The sequence below is a fragment of the Triticum aestivum genome, chromosome 6A, assembly GCF_018294505.1.
Source record: "Triticum aestivum cultivar Chinese Spring chromosome 6A, IWGSC CS RefSeq v2.1, whole genome shotgun sequence".
Taxonomy (NCBI): domain Eukaryota; kingdom Viridiplantae; phylum Streptophyta; class Magnoliopsida; order Poales; family Poaceae; genus Triticum; species Triticum aestivum.
The window spans coordinates 27,271,788-27,291,318 of NC_057809.1; the positions used below are offsets into that span (position 1 = coordinate 27,271,788).

The 19,531-nt window shown below is 44.0% G+C and overlaps 1 protein-coding gene across 1 annotated transcript; it reads right to left on the bottom strand.

Annotated features, from left to right (window-relative positions):
* Positions 1-888: 888 nt before the first annotated feature.
* On the bottom strand, positions 889-4,455 carry LOC123131784 (FBD-associated F-box protein At5g56370). The gene is made up of 5 exons (XM_044551464.1): positions 4,184-4,455; positions 3,855-3,967; positions 1,846-2,670; positions 1,609-1,764; positions 889-1,516 (listed from the first exon to the last, which is right to left on the bottom strand). The coding sequence occupies exons 1-5, from the start codon at positions 4,260-4,262 to the stop codon at positions 1,103-1,105; spliced, it is 1,587 nt and encodes a 528-aa protein (XP_044407399.1). The 5' UTR covers positions 4,263-4,455; the 3' UTR covers positions 889-1,102.
* Positions 4,456-19,531: the final 15,076 nt, after the last annotated feature.

A 19,531-nucleotide genomic window follows, 5' to 3' on the forward strand; every position in this document is an offset into this window, starting at 1 on the left:
CCATATAAAAGGATGTCTTCCTCTAATTAGACACGACACGAGGTAGTGGGACCTGCATAAACAAAAAGAGAAAGTTTGAGACAGTCGCAGGCGACGTAGCCAAATCAAACCTTTTGTTAGCGAACATTTCCGTTCACTATGGTACCACCCCCGGCATAATGAGCCACGGGGATTAGTTTACGAAGTTTACCGACTTAATTAATCATAGGCTAATAGGATTGGAGAGACTGGGGAGGTTGGGCCCCACCCCCGGCTGAAATTCAGGGGGTGGGCATCATTTTTGTTGTACGGATGCAAATCCTGATTTCTATGGATTCAGATTCGTAACATAATGATTTGGAAGCAAAATATATATCTGTGGAAGCAGGGCGTCCTTTCTGTTGTACGAATGCAAATCCTGATTTCCATGCATTCAGATTCCATATTCTTTCTATGGAAGCAAATGCTCATTTCTTTGGATGCAAACTCATATTTATTCGGATGCATATACCAATTTATTTGGAAGACAAGTTCAATTTAAATATTTTTCGTAAAGAGTCCATAACAATTGTAAAAAAATGTTTGACCGAAGGATGAAATTGTAATGTTGGAAGACAGGCATCTCCATTGTGCTTGGACGATGCAAAATAAAGTGTCATGTTGGATACAAATCTCACCAAATTGAAAAAAAAAAACAGTTGATGTGGAGCAAATTTGCTAGCCGGTAGAAGCAAAATGAATTGATACACTTTCACTCTTAACAGAACAAGGTCATTTCCCTTACTTGCCCTTCCTATCTCTAGCTCACGGCCTCTATGAGCCGCACGGTCAGACTCAGTATTGTGAGCGTGATAAACAAAACCGGGGCGCCAAGCTGTTGCTGCTGCCAGTAACAATACCCTGAGAAAGAAAACACAACACCACATCTTGCGACTGAATATTTCAACACTGGCCCAAACAAAAATAAACTGTCAACTAATCCCTACAAAGAAAACACTACAAAAACTAGACATTGAAAAGGTCTGATGCTTCAGGAAAAAAAAATGGTCCTATAATAAGTTTACATTCTGTTACATTGGGCCACAGCCTAAATGGCTCTGAACAGGGGAGCAGTTAGCTAAAATTAAATGGAAACCGCATTGCACGACTGTGATAATGCCCGCCGTAATGCTTTAGCCTGGCATTGGCTGCAAGGCTCCATAACAGTTAACTTAACTGTAGATGGAACTTTATTCTCAATGTATGTTCTGATAGCCGAGAGTGCCCTGGGGGTTTCCATGAGAATACCAACCCCCATGGGCATACACCAATCGTACTTGCCGTCATCATAACACCTATGCCCATAAATGGTGTCCAATGTAAGACACTCAAGTGACACCGCGTTCTTGAGAATATAACATGTCAGTTCAATCAAGCACTTCGCAGAGCTGAAACCACTGATCTTCACGCTCTTGAGGCAGCTATGGCGGTGTTCAGGCATGTGCCTCAGTTGAGAATCAGCAAAAATTGACTTGTGCAACATACGCAACTGAGTCACCTGACAATAGATAGAAAGGATAATAATGATTTGAGTTAAACGGACCCAGATGCTTTGCAGGATGAAATGAATAAACAGCGCCAGCGCCTTACATCTAATTCCAAAGTCTCCAAGGAAGGAGAAGCATCCAGGAAAGAAACCAGAGAAAAATAGTCATATGGCCGGTACTCGGTTGTTCCTGTTCTCAAATTAATGTTGAGGTGCTTAAGGTAGAGGAATTTGGTAGGCAGCATTGGTGCATCGACCACCTGCAAACAAAAAATGACATGTATCAGATACACTATACCAGGGATGACTAATGTAACCTGCATATTGCAGAGAATATATACCTCCCTCGGTGATTCTATGGCAAGAGTTTCAATATTTGGCAGCATGGGTGGCAGCTTGGCACAGGCATCACGGATAAGGTTGTCTTGTTGCAAGTATAATTCCTTCAATTGCAATGTTTCCACAAGTGAGAAGTCTAAGCTGCTTCCTCTAAGGTAAAGACTAGAGAGATTTGGTGCTTTGCTCTCTATCACTGTCAATCTCCTGCATTCTAAAACACTAAGCACAATGAGGCGCTGCAGGGCACAAGATAACTTCAGACACCTAATCTCAGTGCACCTAGTAAGATCTAATAGCTCCAAAGCAGGAGAGTTGGAAAGAAGGCACTCTAACTCATTCCACGTAATGCTCACATAGCACAGGCACAGCCTTGTCAGGCTTCTCAAGGGGCCAAGTTCAACTGTGGGATGGAGGTCACAAAAACGAAGTGAAAGGTGCCTAAGTGAGTTTCCAACCCTGTCAGATAAAAGAGCGCACGGGAAGTTGTATTTTCTCATTGTTTCAGTTTCAGACAACACGAAGGTGAGTTCTTCAAGCCCAGGCTTAAGAGCAATCTGAAGCCAACGGTCAAAATAACTGAAGTCATCGAGCCCATTCATTTCATTGTACTCAAGCTTGAATGTTTTCAAGCTGCCTTTGTGTTTCCTGAGAATGCAGTCAACCTTGTGGTGGAACTTCTCGCCACTCGCACTCTTCAAGCCAATTGTATACTTATTAAATATGAGATTGGAATGACATCTCCAGGAATGTAAAAAGGCTTGAGATAGGCAAGCAGCACGAGCAGCTTCACGCATTGGCATTAAGGAGTGTATATGAAGCAATATGTCCTGCACACACAAGAATTGGGTAAAAGATCAATATTGGAAGTGCAAGGTCAATGGTACAATTGGAGAAAGAAAAACAGTAAAACCACACGAATAACATTGTACCCAGGTAGCCCTTCACAGGGTGCACTGATTTACATAGGTAGATAGTGCAAAGGAACGCAACTGTGCTAGGTTAAACTCAGCAATGCATAGAGAATTTTTTTTCTAACATTATTACTGGCTTTTTGGAGGTGGAGGACGAGGGGGAGACAGTTGCTAACAGCTCAAACCAATTAACTACTTCATGAAATATACTTCTGCTTGCATCAGTTGCCAGCCAACAATGATGTTTCTGTGCAATTTGGAGTATGTTATTGTGCAATAATATGTTTATAAATGGGTTAAAAACAGTGACGAAACAGAAATGAATATGTAATTTCAGCATAGGGTACAAATAGCATATCAAAACTGAAAAGTTAAACAAATGGAAGTCTATGAAATGACACTGACATTGCATGAAAAACATGAACCTGGGCAACTAAGATGAAGAGATGTTCAAGAAGACCATGAAGATAAAGAAAAAAAAGGCAGAAAATGCAGAGTTCAATTCATAAATAGCTTTAGGTAGCACAAATTGCACAAAAGCTAAAAATCAACCCTACAGGCTACAGCATCTATAGTGCAATTGTGAAAGTTTTGATATTTTTTGTAGATTTGGGTACCACAATAGCAGAATCAAATATTTTGGAAAAGGTTCTGCAGCAGGTGGAAAGATTAATCATTTTTCAAATTTCTGTGATGAATATATCCCAATCAATTATCGCATGAACTTTGTTACAGCGCAACACTAGCTTCATAGTGCTAATCAAAGCTTTCTGTTCACTTTTACAAGACATACTACCAAAGCACCTAAATTGCGCACAAAATTCTGGAAAGCTGTGTTGGGACACGTTACCATGCTTTGCTTTGCAGAGAGACCAGCTACAGCTATAACAAATTGTCGAGTTTCTCATTGGTTGAGTAAAAAAAATCATCTTTTTTGTGTTATACGTAGTAGGATGTGACCAAAAATAACTTCTCTCTGTTACTACATTAATATGTGACCTCTGTTTTCAAATCGTAATATTATGCAGCTAGTCTAGCATAGTCCCGAGAATTAGTCCTTTTAGAGCAGTCCCGGTGACATTATGCTTGAAAAAATGTACCTCTGGGAGCTCTGGGATTGCCATTCTCTTAATTTTGCCAGATTCAGAGTCGTCATCTTGTTGACAGGGCGATCCCTTCCTTTTACCCGTCGTCATTGAGGCCATAAGCCGACCTGAGACAGGGGAAACAAAAGGAGTATGGTCATGGTAGCCAATCTCTTGACATGGATAGAAGAAAGCAGAAAAGGCACCCAATCTCTTGACTGTTTCCCCTAGTTGAAACTCCCCGTTGCTTCCTCGAGCAAAAAAATTACAACTTTCAAAGAGCCCGATTGGAGAACAAAACATGGACCCAGCCAAACGTAACAGAGAGGGGGGCGGGGCCTTACAACGGGCTCGAATTTGATGCCGACGCCGCTGCCGGTCGCGCTGCAGAGACATGAGCCTGTTGAGCGCAAACAGCCCCATGGATGAGGGATCTGGCCGAGAAACCACTTCAGATCTCGACACCTCCTTCAGATCTCAACTTTTCTCCTGCTCTCCTCTCATTATAAATCTTTGTTTTTGGTTCCGCTTCGAACTCAAATTCGAGCCGGCGCCGGAGCGGTCGGGCGGGGTTATCCACTCCACCGAAACAGAGAAGGCAAAGAAAGTTCTTTTCTCTGTATGTCTGTATGTATGTATGTATGTATGTATGTATGTATACTTTCTTTCCCACCTTGTTTGCGATGGCCGGCCCAAGATCTGTTCTTGTTTGATCACTGGGCCTACAGCGAGCGCTCCAGTGGAACGACCCAATAGGAAGCAGTTTTCGGGACGCACAGGCGGATATCCGACTGGGCCGGCCCAACCTAGCGACCAGCAGCGAACGAGTACAGTAGCGTGAGTCTGGGAGACCTCGACGCTCTTTGCGTCAAATTGTTGTCCCGACACACAGGGAGGCAGCCTGACGGGGCCGGCCCATAGAGCTGTACCGCTCCAAGGAAAAGAAAACAAAAAAAAGAGACAGGCGCAATGGAAGGAATAAAACCGGCAACAAACAGCTTGCAAATCCGACAGGGAGACCCAGATTCTCCATATCTGTTTTTGCTGGCAGCGGAGGGCCTTTCGTGCTTTTTAAAAACCCAAGATGAATCATCGAGTCTCAATGGAATCCGAGTTGCTCCGTCGGCGCCACCGGTGAGCCACTTGCTTTTTGTAGATGATAGCCTGCTGTTTGTCAAAGCCAGTTCTTATGGAGCAAACCAGTTGTCTTCCTTGTTGGAAAATTATTGTAATGCCTCTGGACAAAGGATCAATCTATCAAAATCCTCGGTGTTCTTCAGCAAGAGCTGCCCCTCCCTTCTCAAAACCGAGGTAAAGAACGCACTTAATATTACAAACGAGTCACTTTCAGATAGATATCTGGGAATGCCGACAGATGTGGGTAGTTGCAAGAATGGAGCTTTCAAGTTCTTAAAGGATAGAGTCTGGAATAAGGTTAAGGGATGGATGGAAAAACTCTTATCTGCAGGTGGCAAAGAGGTTTTGATAAAATCAGTGGCTCAGGCCGTCCCAGTTTACTCCATGTCGTGTTTTAAACTGCCGCGTGGTCTCTGTGAGCATATTAACTCTCTGATCAGAAAGTTTTGGTGGGGGTGCAAAGAAGGGAAAAGGAAGCCAAATTGGGTCTCATGGAGCACAATGACCAGACCAAAATATTCTGGAGGTCTTGTATTTCGGGATATCGAGCTTTTTAACCTAGCTCTCCTGGCAAGACAAGCATGGAGAATCTTAACGGACCCAGACTCACTTAGCGCACGAGTTCTGAGGGCCAAATACCACCCAGGAGTTGATATCTTGAATGCAGAGATTGGGTCGGCTCCTTCTCAAATTTGGCGGGCTATAATCGAGGGTCACGATGTTCTTAAGCAGGGCATCATAAAACGCATTGGTGATGGACTCACGACACACATATGGGATCAGAACTGGATCCTGAGACCAGCAAATATGCGACCTATTGCTAGTCTGACTGCTAATCCACCTCAATGGGTTAGTGATCTTATCCTGCCTAGCGCAGAATGGGACCAAGCTGCAGTTTCGCAGATCTTCTTGCCCACCGATGCACAAGCAATTATGTCGATACCTTTGTGTACGAGGCATATAAAGGATTTTTGGTCATGGGTACATGAGAAGAACGGCGCATTCACAGTCCGTACGGCTTACCGTATGCTTGTTGAAACAAAGATGGGGAGAGAAGCCTGGCTTGAGGGGAGAGGCCACTCGTCAGATACTGCCAGAGAAACCAAGTCCTGGGAGAGACTGTGGAAAGTGGATGTACCATCAAAAGTTAAAATCTTCCTATGGCGGCTAGCACAACAATCGGTCCCCACAGCTGATATCCTTCACCATCGGAACATGTCAACCACTACGAGATGTGGTTTGTGCGGCTCTGAAGACTCATGGCAACACTCTTTGCTCCATTGCACAGTTGCTCGATGTGTATGGGCGTTGCAAGATCATGACCTGGTTGAAGCTATAAACAACACCCATGAGCCGGATGCAAGACGTTGGCTGTTCTCCCTTTTGGACACACTGTCTTCTGTTGAATTCACCCAAGTAGCGGTTACCATGTGGGCTCTCTGGTATGCTCGTCGGCAGGCACTCCATGAAAACATCTTCCAAAGTCCTCTGAGCATGCATAACTTCATCATGAGATACATCAGAGAGTTGGAGGACTGCAAACCGAAGAAGAGTGCTCCGCATTCAGCTCCCCATGTTGTACAACCAAGGCAGAGGTGGATCTCTCCACCGCCGGGGTTCGCGAAGATAAGAGTTGATGGAGCGGTCTCGAGAGACAACCTGCATGGCTCGTTCAGCGCAATCTGCAGAGACTCCTATGGCCAGTTTTTGGGTGCATCAGCAATCAAAATACAGGGGGTCACGGAGCCCGCAACTCTCGAAGCACTGGCTTGCCGGGAGGCGCTAGCACTAGCTTCAGACTTGGCCCTGTCCGATTTCATTGTGGCTACTGACTGCCAGGGAGTAGCAGACGACATCAAGAATGGTACGGGAGGGACGTATGCTAGCATCGTCAAAGAGATTAGTGAAACATCAAGAGACTTTCATCAATGTACCTTCATCTTCGAAGGTAGATCCACCAATATTGAGGCGCATAGTCTCGCTAAGCACGCTTTCGGTCTGGATCTTGGGCGCCATTTGTGGCTTATAAACCCACCAGACATTCTTTGTATCCCTATGAACTTATTTGAATAATAAAGTGTGTTTAGACTAAAAAAAAAGCTAACTAGCATTGCTGGTCGCATAACAGCGCGCATTTGAAATAACCTAGCACAACCGTCCAACCGAATTTGTCTACTGTACCGAACCGGAATTAGTTACTCTAGTGAACATCATAAAAAAAGTGCACATTTTTTTTTCTGAAAGTGTATATTTTGAAAAACTGCGGCCATTTTTTGAATATCTGGAAAAGAAATCGTAGACAGGAACATTTTTTCGAATATGCGAACAAAAAAACTGAAATAGAAGAAAATGTTTTTGAAAAACGTGAACTATCTTTTGAAGTTGTGAACAAATTACGAAATTCCAAACAAATTTTTAAAATGCGATTTTTTTTGAATTTTTGAACAAATATTAGAAAATAGAACATTTGATGAAAATATGAAACCGCGAACATTTTTCGAATTTGTGAGCAAAAATTTTAAAATGGAACTTCATGAAATATCTAACAAAAAAATTGAAACCACGAACATTTTCTGAAATTCCTGAACACTTTTTCAAACGCAAACATTTTTTAAGTTTCAGACCAAATTTTGCAACCGCGGACATATTTTACAATTCCAGAAGTATTTTTGAAATATGAACATTTTCTAAATTTGTGAAGAAATTTTCAAAAACCAGAACATTTTCTGAAATTCTTGTACATTGCTTGAATTTATCAACATATTTACAAAGTTGAACATATTTTAGAATCTGAAAAAAAATGAATTCTAAAAAAAGACAAATATCAACATGAAAAAGGAAAAAGGAGAAAATAAAAGAAAAATAGAAATGAAACCGAAAAAAAGTTCATGGAAATTGAAACAGAAAAAAAATTCATCAAATTTGAAAGGAGTTCATCGAATTTCAATAAAAATTCATGGAATTTGAAAAAAGTTAAAGATCATCAAGTTTGAAAATACTTCACCGATATTGCAAAAAAGTTCCTTCAATTTGAAAAATGTTAACGAAATTGGAAAAAAAGTTCATAGCATTTGAAAGTTCATCAAATATGAAAATGTTCATCGAGTTGAAAAAAGTTCATGGAATTTTAATAAAACTTCATGGAATTTCAAAAAAGTTCATCAAAATTTGAAAAAAGTTCATCGAGTTTGAAATTAGTTCACCGATTTTGAAAATAAGTTCATTAAATTTGAAAGAAGTTCATCGAAATTGGAAAAAAAAATCATCAACATTTGAAAAAAGTTCGTTGAATTTGAGAAGTAGTTTATTGAATTTGAAAAGTTCCTCAAAAATTGAAAAGAACGTTCATGAATTTTGCAGAAAAAATCATAAAGAAAGTAAGTTTCTCGAATGAGAAAAAGGAAAGAGAAGAGAGAAGAAAAAAGGAAAAAGGAAAAGGAAAAAGAAAAATAGAAAAAAGAAAGGGCATGAGAAGAAAAGAGAGAAGAAGCTTCAATTTAGCACTGAAGGTGATGGCAGCGGGGTGGTTAGCGCATCGAGTATCGACCGGGATATACCCTGGAGAGAATTCCTTATTTGGCCCTTTCTTAAAGTTTGCATCCCTATTTGGCCCTAAAAAGTTTTTCTTCCCTATTTGACCCTAAATGTAGAATTTGTTCCCTATGTGACACTTCTGTCTAGTTTGGCCACAAACAGTGTTAGGTGCAGCATGAAAAGACCATTCTACCCTTGATACCATATACAAGGTTGAAAAAAATGATTTTTCATTTGTTTCACTGAACTGGTTTATTAGAGGCCAAAGAAAGATAATAGAGAGCAGCTTGATGCCTTATCGGTAGAGCTCGCCAGCGGACGAATGTACGTGTTGTGCTGCAAGTTTTGTGCTTGCACGCATGCATGCATGTATTATTTTTTTCTCAAATACGTATGAGTGTGCGTATCTTATATTAAAGAAGGAAAAGGGGAAGAACCCTCCGCGGTTTGGTATGCATGCATGTATATTCACTAGTGTGTTTCCGTGTGTATAGTACGTGTGCTATAGTAACTCAAACTAATTCAAGTTAATTGTGATTAACTCCAACAGGCCGTCGTTGGTGTATATGTATTTGCATTTGCTTATGTCAAGGAGCTAGCTAGCTAGGAGTGTAGCATGCACCACCTCGTGCACTCGCGAGAGGCTGACGGTACGTACGTACGTTAGTACATGCAGCAAGAACGGTACGGTGGTGCTGCTAAAAGTCCCTTATTTATTTATTTATTTTTGCATGAAACTAAAGTCCCTTATGCATGCATGCATACCATGTTCATATCTGCAGTACAAATAGTATTTGTCTGTATGCGAGGCAGTTATGAGCCTGTCATGCTGAAGAAACGAATCATCTTTTTTAGCCATGTATAACATCAGGGGTGGAATAGTCTTTTCATGTTGCACTTAACACCGTTAGTGGTCAAAATATATGGAAGTGTCAAATAGGGAACAAATTTTAAATTGGGTGTCACATAAGGAAGAAAATATATTATGGGTAAAATAGGGAACCAAATCTCTACTCCTAATGTCTCAGCTGGTAGTCTTTGTTCTGGATTAATTTTAGTCCCACCACTTTCGTCTGATTTTTTTTTCAGTCGGTTTTTTCTCCTCCTGATCTCCCGTCCAAAAGAAAAACGCTGCGACGAGTCGCTCCTGTCCCTATCCCGTCGCGTGCGCTAGGGTTCCTCACGTCGCTGTCGCCGCTGCCGCTGCATGGGTGTTCGTCGACTGGCCCTGCCTCCTGCCGCCGCCGCCGCCACCTTCATCCTCTCCCCAACCCCGGCCGTCCTCCACTCCACTCCACTCCTCCGCGGGTGCCACCCAACCACCGTCGCCCTCTCCCCGCACCCGCACCCAAGGACGAGAAAGAGAGAGAGAGAGAGCTCGGCCGGCGGCCAGATCCGGCCCTCGCACTAACCCAACTCTCTCTCTCCGTCGTCGCCATCTGGATCTAGGCCGGCCGATTCCGGGGGCGCACAGACACTCCTCATGTGCTCGCCTCGCGCCACTGCGTCCACCCATCGGGCTGGATTCGCCGCTCCTCGGTGGCAAGGGCTTCGGTCGCCTCCAACTCCGGCAATTCCGGCTTTGGTACGCACTTCGGAGGCTTGCGCCGCTCGGCGCGTCCCCCGCCCGCGTCTTTTCCTCCGGCCACACCTTCAGGATTCGCGCCGCTCCAACTCGAGGGCTTTGTAGGCTTGCTGTTGCTGCCGTCCTCTTCACCGCTGTGCGTGCACATATATGATTTTGACCTTGGTAGCGCTCCAGTCTCTCTTTGATCTTGGCCCTTCTGTTCGTTGATGCCCCGATGCTATTGCAGCTGTCCGTATGCAATGCAATTCATTCACGAACACAAGTGGGATCTCCACTGGTTCTGATTCATGCACCAACTACTATTCTGTGCAATTAGTATTTGCTGGTAGATGTCAATGGACCATCAAAACTTCGGAAAAAATGTTCTTATAAGCTGCTAACTCTTCAATCCTTGCTAGATAGTCTGTCATGCTTTCAATGTTTTATGTGAATAAGCACTATTTTGTAGATTACAGACCCCATGTTTAATAGTCCATTTCATGAATTAGTAATGTTTAAGGTGTCCAGTCTCAATAGTGGTCTATATTTCATAACCACAGGTTTATGCTACTTCTGATGAATTCCTAATAAAATGTTATTTTTCAGGAGTTTGATGTGCTTGGTCAAGTTTAGTGCAGCCCCCCCCCCTATTGATTCCATTTTCTCTGATGCATGGTGGTCGGCCGGTAGTCACCTCCTGAAGGAAATATGCCCTAGAGGCAATAATAAAGTTATTATTTATTTCCTTATATCATGATAAATGTTTATTATTCACGCTAGAATTGTATTCACCGGAAACATGATACATGTGTGAATACATAGACAAACAGAGTGTCACTAGTATGCCTCTACTTGACTAGCTCGTTGATCAAAGATGGTTATGTTTCCTAGCCATAGACATGAGTTGTCATTTGATCAACGAGATCACATCATTAGGAGAATGATGTGATTGACTTGACCCATTCCGTTAGCTTAGCACACGATCGTTTAGTATTTTGCTATTGCTTTCTTCATGACTTATACATGTTCCTATGACTATGAGATTATGCAACTTCCGTTTACCGGAGGAACACTTTGTGTGCTACCAAACGTCACAACGTAACTGGGTGATTATAAAGGTGCTCTACAGGTGTCTCCAAAGGTACTTGTTGGGTTGCGTATTTCGAGATTAGGATTTGTCACTCCGATTGTCGGAGAGGTATCTCTGGGCCCACTCGGTAATGCACATCACTTAAAGCCTTGCAAGCATTGCAACTAATGAGTTAGTTGCGGGATAATGTATTACGGAATGAGTAAAGTGACTTGCCGGTAACGAGATTGAACTAGGTATTGAGATACCGACGATCGAATCTTGGGCAAGTAACATACCGATGACAAAGGAAACAACGCATGTTGTTATGCGGTTTGACCGATAAAGATCTTCGTAGAATATGTGGGAGCCAATATGAGCATCCAGGTTCCACTACTGGTTATTGACCGGAGACGTGTCTCGGTCCTGTCTACATAGTTCTAGAACTCATAGGGTCCGCACGCTTAAAGTTTCGATGATAGTTATATTATGAGTTTATATGTTTTGATGTACCGAAGGTAGTTCGAAGTCCCGAATGTGATCACGGACATGACGAGGAGTCTCGAAATGGTCGAGACATGAAGATTGATATATTGGACGACTATATTCGGACACCGGAATGGTTCCGGGGGTTATCGGATATATACCGTATTACCGGGAGGTTACCGGAACATTCCGAGGGTTTAATGGGCCTACACGGGCCTTAGTGGAGAAGAGGAGAGGCGGCTAGGGCAGGCCGCGCGCCCCCTCCCCCTCTAGTCCGAATTGGACAAGGAGGGGGTGGCGCCCCCCCTTCCTTCCTCTCTCTCTCTCCTCTTTCCCCCTTCTCCTAATCCAACAAGGAAGGGAGGAAGTCCTAGGAATCCTCCTGGCGCGCCCCTCTCCTGGCCGGCCGCCTCTCCCCCCTTGCTCCTTTATATACGGGGGCAGGGGGCACCCCAAAGACACAACAATTGATCATTGATCTTTTAGCCGTGTGCGGTGCCCCCTTCCACCATAGTCCACCTCGATAATATCGTAGCGGTGCTTAGGCGAAGCCCTGCGTTGGTAGAACATCATCATCGTCACCACGCCATCGTGCTGACGAAACTCTCCCTCAACACTCGGCTGGATCGGAGTTCGAGGGACATCATCGGGCTGAACGTGTGCTGAACTCGGAGGTGCCGTGCATTCCGTATTTGATCGGTCGGATCGTGAAGACGTACGACTACATCAACCGCGTTGTGCTAGCGCTTCCGCTTTCGGTCTACGAGGGTATGTGGACACACTCTCCCCTCTCATTGTTGTGCATCACCATGATCTTGCGTGTGCGTAGGAATTTTTTTGAAATTACTACGTTCCTCAACAGTGGCATCCGAGCCAGGTTTTATGCGTAGATGTCATATGCACGAGTAGAACACAAGTGAGTTGTGGGTGATATAAGTCATACTGCTTACCAGCATGCCATACTTTGGTTCGATGGTATTGTTGGATGAAGCGGCCCGGACCGACATTATGAGTACGCTTACGCGAGACTGGTTTTACCGCCGTGCTATGCACACAGGTGACTAGCGGGTGTCAGTTTCTCCAACTTTAGTTGAACCGAGTGTGGCTACACCCGGTCCTTGCGAAGGTTAAAACAACACCAACTTGACAAACTATGTTATGGTTCTGATGCGTAGGAAAGAACGGTTCTTGCTCAGCCCGTAGCAGCCACGTAAAATTTGCAACAACAAAGTAGAGGACGTCTAACTTGTTTTTGCAGGGCATGTTGTGATGTGATATGGTCAAAGCATGATGCTAAATTTTATTGTATGAGATGATCATGTTTTGTAACTGAGTTATCGGCAACTGGCAGGAGCCATATGGTTGTCGCTTTATTGTATGCAATGCAATCGCCCTGTAATGCTTTACTTTATCACTAAGCGGTAGAGATAGTCATAGAAGCATAAGATTGGCGAGACGACAATGATGCTACGATGGAGATCAAGGTGTCGCGCCGGTGACGATGGTGATCATGATGGTGCTTCGGAGATGGAGATCACAAGCACAAGAAGATGATGGCCATATCATATCACTTATATTGATTGCATGTGATGTTTATCTTTTATGCATCTTATCTTGCTTTGATTGACGGTAGCATTATAAGATGATATCTCACTAAATTATCAAGGTATAAGTGTTCTCCCTGAGTATGCACCGTTGCGAAAGTTCTTCGTGCTGAGACACCACGTGATGATCGGGTGTGATAGGCTCTACGTTCAAATACAATGGGTGCAAAACAGTTGCACACACAGAATACTTAGGTTAAACTTGACGAGCCTAGCATATAACAGATATGGCCTCGGAACACGGAGACCGAAAGGTCGAGCGTGAATCATATAGTAGATATGATCAACATAGTGATGTTCACCATTGAAACTAATCCATCTCACGTGATGATCGGACATGGTTTAGTTGATTTCGATCACATGATCACTTAGAGGATTAGAGGGATGTCTATCTAAGTGGGAGTTCTTGAGTAATATGATTAACTGAACTTAAATTTACCATGAACATAGTACCTGATAGTATTTTGCTTGTCTATGTTGATTGTAGATAGATGGCCCGTACTGTTGTTCCGTTGAATTTTAATGCGTTCCTTGAGAAAGCAAAGTTGAAAGATGATGGTAGCAATTACACAGACTGGGTCCGTAACTTGAGGATTATCCTCATTGCTGCACAGAAGAATTACGTCCTGGAAGCACCGCTAGGTGCCAGACCTGCTGCAGGAGCAACACCAGATGTTATGAACGTCTGGCAGAGCAAAGCTGATGACTACTCGATAGTTCAGTGTGCCATGCTTTACGGCTTAGAACTGGGACTTCAATGACGTTTTGAACGTCATGGAGCATATGAGATGTTCCAAGAGTTGAAGTTAATATTTCAAGCAAATGCCCGGATTGAGAGATATGAAGTCTCCAATAAGTTCTACAGCTATAAGATGGAGGAGAATAGTTCTGTCAGTGAGCATATACTCAAAATGTCTGGGTATAACAATCACTTGATTGAACTGGGAGTTAATCTTCCGGATGATAGCGTCATTGATAGAATTCTTCAATCACTGCCACCAAGCTACAAGAGCTTCGTGATGAACTATAACATGCAAGGGATGGATAAGACAATTCCCGAGCTCTTCGCAATGCTAAAGGCTGCGGAGGTAGAAATCAAGAAGGAGCATCAAGTGTTGATGGTCAACAAGACCACTAGTTTCAAGAAAAAGGGCAAAGGGAAGAAGAAGGGGAACTTCAAGAAGAACAGCAAACAAGTTGCTGCTCAGGAGAAGAAACCCAAGTCTGGACCTAAGCCTGAGACTGAGTGCTTCTACTGCAAACAGACTGGCCAGTGGAAGCGGAACTGCTCCAAGTATTTGGCGGATAAGAAGGATGGCAAGGTGAACAAAGGTATAATATACATGTTATTGATGTGTACCTTACTAATGCTCGCAGTAGTACCTGGGTATTTGATACTGGTTCTGTTGCTAATATTTGCAACTCGAAATAGGGACTACAGATTAAGCGAAGATTGGCTAAGGACGAGGTGACGATGCGCGTGGGAAATGGTTCCAAAGTCGATGTGATCGCGGTCGGCACGCTACCTCTACATCTACCTTCGGGATTAGTTTTAGACCTGAATAATTATTATTTGGTGCCAGCGTTGAGCATGAACATTATATCTGGATCTTGTTTGATGCGAGACGGTTATTCATTTAAATCAGAGAATAATGGTTGTTCTATTTATATGAGTAATATCTTTTATGGTCATGCACCCTTGAAGAGTGGTCTATTTTTGTTGAATCTCGATAGTAGTGATACACATATTCATAATATTGAAGCCAAAAGATGTAGATTTGATAATGATAGTGCAACTTATTTGTGGCACTACCGTTTAGGTCATATCGGTGTAAAGCGCATGAAGAAACTCCATACTGATGGACTTTTGGAACCACTTGATTATGAATCACTTGGTACTTGCGAACCGTGCCTCATGGGCAAGATGACTAAAACGCCGTTCTCCGGAACTATAGAGCGAGCAACAGATTTGTTGGAAATTATACATACAGATGTATGTGGTTCGATGAATATTGAGGCTCGCGGCGGGTATTGTTATTTTCTCACCTTCACAGATGATTTAAGCAGATATGGGTATATCTACTTAATGAAACATAAGTCTGAAACATTTGAAAAGTTCAAAGAATTTTAGAGTGAAGTTGAAAATCATCGTAACAAGAAAATAAAGTTTCTACGATCTGATCGTGGAGGAGAATATTTGAGTTACGAGTTTGGTCTTCATTTGAAACAATGCGGAATAGTTTCGCAACTCACGCCACCCGGAACACCACAACGTAATGGTGTGTCCGAACATCGTAATCGTACTTTACTAGATATGGTGTGATCTATGATGTCTCTTACTGATTTACCGCTATCATTTTGGGGTTATGCTTTATAGACGGCTGCATTCACGTTAAATAGGGCACCATCGAAATCCGTTGAGACGACGCCTTATGAACTGTGGTTTGGCAAGAAACCAAAGTTGTCGTTTCTTAAAGTTTGGGGCTGCGATGCTTATGTGAAAAAACTTCAACCTGATAAGCTCGAACCCAAATCGGAAAAATGTGTCTTCATAGGATACCCAAAAGAGACTATTGGATACACCTTCTATCACAGATCTGAAGGCAAGACTTTTGTTGCTAAATTTGGAATCTTTCTAGAGAAGGAGTTTCTCTCGAAAGAAGTGAGTGGGAGGAAAGTAGAACTTGATGAGGTAATTGTACCTGCTCCCTTATTGGAAAGTAGTTCATCACAGAAATGGTTCCTGTGACACCTACACCAATTAGTGAGGAAGTTAATGATGATGATCATGAAACTTCAGATCAAGTTGTTACTGAACCTCGTAGGTCAACCAGAGTAAGATCCGCACCAGAGTGGTATGGTAATCCTGTTCTGGAGGTTATGTTACTAGACCATGACGAACCTACGAACTATGAAGACGCGATGGTGAGCCCAGTTTCCGCAAAATGGCTTGAGGCCATGAAATCTGAGATGGGATCCATGTATGAGAACAAAGTGTGGACTTTGGTTGACTTGCCCGATGATCGGCAAGCCATTGAGAATAAATGGATCTTCAAGAAGAAGACTGACGCTGACGGTAATGTTACTGTCTATAAAGCTCGACTTGTTGCGAAAGGTTTTCGACAAGTTCAAGGGATTGGCTACGATGAGACTTTCTCACCCGTAGCGATGCTAAAGTCTGTCCGAATCATGTTAGCAATTGCCGCATTTTATGATTATGAAATTTGGCAAATGTATGTCAAAACTGCATTCCTGAATGGATTTCTGGAAGAATAATTGTATATGATGCAACTGGAAGGTCTTGTCGATCCAAAAGGAGCTAACAAAGTGTGCAAGCTCCAGCGATTCATTTATGGGCTGGTGCAAGCCTCTCAGAGTTGGAATAAACGCTTTGATAGTGTGATCAAAGCATTTGGTTTGATACAGACTTTTGGAGAAGCATGTATTTACAAGAAAGTGAGTGGGAGCTCCATAGCATTTCTAATATTATATGTGGATGACATATTGTTGATTGGAAATGATATAGAATTTCTGGATAGCATAAAGGGATACTTGAATAAAAGTTTTTCTATGAAAGACCTCGGTGAAGCTGCTTACATATTGGGCATCAAGATTGTCGGTGTCAAAACCGGCGGATCTCGGGTAGGGGGTCCCGAACTGTGCGTCAAGGCCGGATGGTAACAGGAGACAAGGGACACGATGTTTTTACCCAGGTTCGGGCCCTCTCGATGGAGGTAATACGCTACTCCTGCTTGATTAATATTGACGATATGGGTAGTACAAGAGTAGATCTACCGCGAGATCAAGGAGGCTAAACCCTGGAAGCTAGCCTATGGTATGATTGTTGTGTATGGAGTTGATTGTCCTACGGACTACAACCCTCCGGTTTATATAGACACCGGATAGGGTTAGGGTTACACAGAGTCGGTTACGATGGTAGGAGATCTTGAATATCTGCACCGCCAAGCTTGCCTTCCACGCCAAGGAAAGTCCCATCCGGACACGGGACGAAGTCTTCAATCTTGTATCTTCATAGTCCAGGAGTCCGGCGAAGGTATAGTCCGGCTACCCGAACACCCCCTAATCCAGGACTCCCTTAGTAGCCCCTGAACCAGGCTTCAATGACGACGAGTTCGGCGCGCAGATTGTCTTCGGCATTGCAAGGCGGGTTCCTCCTCCAAGTCCTTCATAGAAGATTGCAAACACCAAGAGTAGTGTTCGGCTCTGCAAAATAAGTTTCCACATATTGCCATAGAGAGAATAATAATAACACAAATCTAATCTGCTGACGTATTCCGTAGCATGACATCACACTACGGCCAAGCCTTTATTCGAATCGTTTTCACTTCTCCACATCAGCGTGTTTTGCGAGGTGGTTTCCTTGGTACGTCCTGTCAAAGCAGAGATCGTGTGCCCCTTTTACGGGATTCTCATCAATACGGACGTGGGTAACCCAACCGCGCCATTTACCACGACGCTTGGGAGGCAAGCGAGTTTTATTAGGCAGGTGGGGACGCATAACCGCATCCGCCCATATAAGGGGATAAGGATCCACCTTTTTACCTACGCCTTCTTCCTCCTTTGCCAATCCATCTCTTGCACACTCAAGCTCCAGTGCCCAAGCCCGCTCTTCCCACCTCAACCTTCTCCAGCGATGTCCGGAGCGGGAGGCAAGTGGATGGTCTCCTCCGTTACGGAGGTCCAAGTGAAAAAGCTAAGGAAGGCCGGATACCTGTCCAAGGACATCCCGCACCGGCTTCCCAAGAAGGGGCAACTTCTCCCCACCCCAAGGCCCCATGAGAGGGTAGTGTTCCTACCCCACTTCCTCCACGGACTGGGTTTTCCACTCCACCCATTCGTCCGGGGACTCATGTTCTACTACGGCCTGGATTTCCATGATCTGGCCCCGAGCTTCATGTTGGAAATATGCCCTAGAGGCAATAATAGAAGCATTATTATTATATTTCCTTGTTCATGATAATTGTCTTTATTCATGCTATAATTGTGTTATCCGGAAATCGTAATACATGTGTGAATAAAAGACACCAACAGGTCCCTAGTAAGCCTCTAGTTGACTAGCTCGTTAATCAACCGATAATCATGGTTTCCTGGCTATGGACATAGGATGTCATTGATAACGAGATCACATCATTAGGAGAATGATGTGATGGACAAGACCCAATCCTAAACATAGCATAAAGATCGTGTAGTTTGTTTGCTAGAGTTTTGCAATGTCAAGTATCTTTTCCTTAGACCATGAGATCGTGTAACTCCCGGATACCGTAGGAGTGCTTTGGGTGTACCAAACGTCACAACGTAACTGGGTGACTATAAAGGTATACTACGGGTATCTCCGAAAGTGTCTGTTGGGTTGACAGGGATCAAGACTGGGATTTGTCACTCCGTATGACGGAGAGGTATCACTGGGCCCACTCGGTAATGCATCATCATAATGAGCTCAAAGTGACCAAGTGTCTGGTCACGGGATCATGCATTACGGTACGAGTAAAGTGACTTGCCGGTAACGAGATTGATCGAGGTATTGGGATACCGACGATCGAATCTCGGGCAAGTAATATATCGATTGACAAAGGGAATTGCATACGGGGTTGATTGAATCCTCGACATCGTGGTTCATCCGATGAGATCATCGTGGAGCATGTGGGAGCCAACATGGGTATCCAGATCCCGCTGTTGGTTATTGACCGAAGAGTCGTCTCGGTCATGTCTACATGTCTCCCGAACCCGTAGGGTCTACACACTTAAGGTTCGGTGACGCTAGGGTTGTGAAGATATGTATATGCAGTAACCCGAATGTTGTTCGGAGTCCCGGATGAGATCCCGGACGTCACGACGAGTTCCGGAATGGTCCAGAGGTAAAGAATTATATATAGGAAGTGCTGTTTCGGCCATCGGGACAAGTTTCGGGGTTACCAGTATTGTACCGGGACCACCGGAAGGGTCCCGGGGGTCCACCGGGTGGGGCCACCTATCCCGGAGGACCCCATGGGCTTATGTGGGAAGGGACCCAGCCCATAGTGGGCTGGGGCGCCACCCCCTAAGGGCCCATGAGCCTAGGGTTTAGGGGAAACCCTAAAGGGGGGCGCCCCCTTGCTTGGGGGGCAAGCCCCCCACCCCTTGGCCGCCGCCCCCCTAGGAGATCCATCTCCTATGGCCGGCGCCCCCCCCCCCTTGGCACCCCTATATATAGTGGGGGAGAGGAGGGACTTGAGGCCATGGCTTTTGGTGCATCCTTCTCTCCCTGTTACGTCTCTCTCTCATAGTATAGGCGAAG

What these genes read in the sequence shown, in the direction of transcription:
- LOC123131784 (XM_044551464.1), bottom strand. Translation starts at nt 4,262, where the DNA reads ATGGGGCTGTTTGCGCTCAACAGGCTCATGTCTCTGCAGCGCGACCGG. An exon ending in CAATCCCAGAGCTCCCAGAG is followed by an intron (nt 2,671 to 3,854) that starts GTACATTTTTTC and finishes TTGTGTGTGCAG; the next exon opens with GACATATTGCTTCATATACA. An exon ending in CCATAGAATCACCGAGGGAG is followed by an intron (nt 1,765 to 1,845) that starts GTATATATTCTC and finishes TTTTGTTTGCAG; the next exon opens with GTGGTCGATGCACCAATGCT.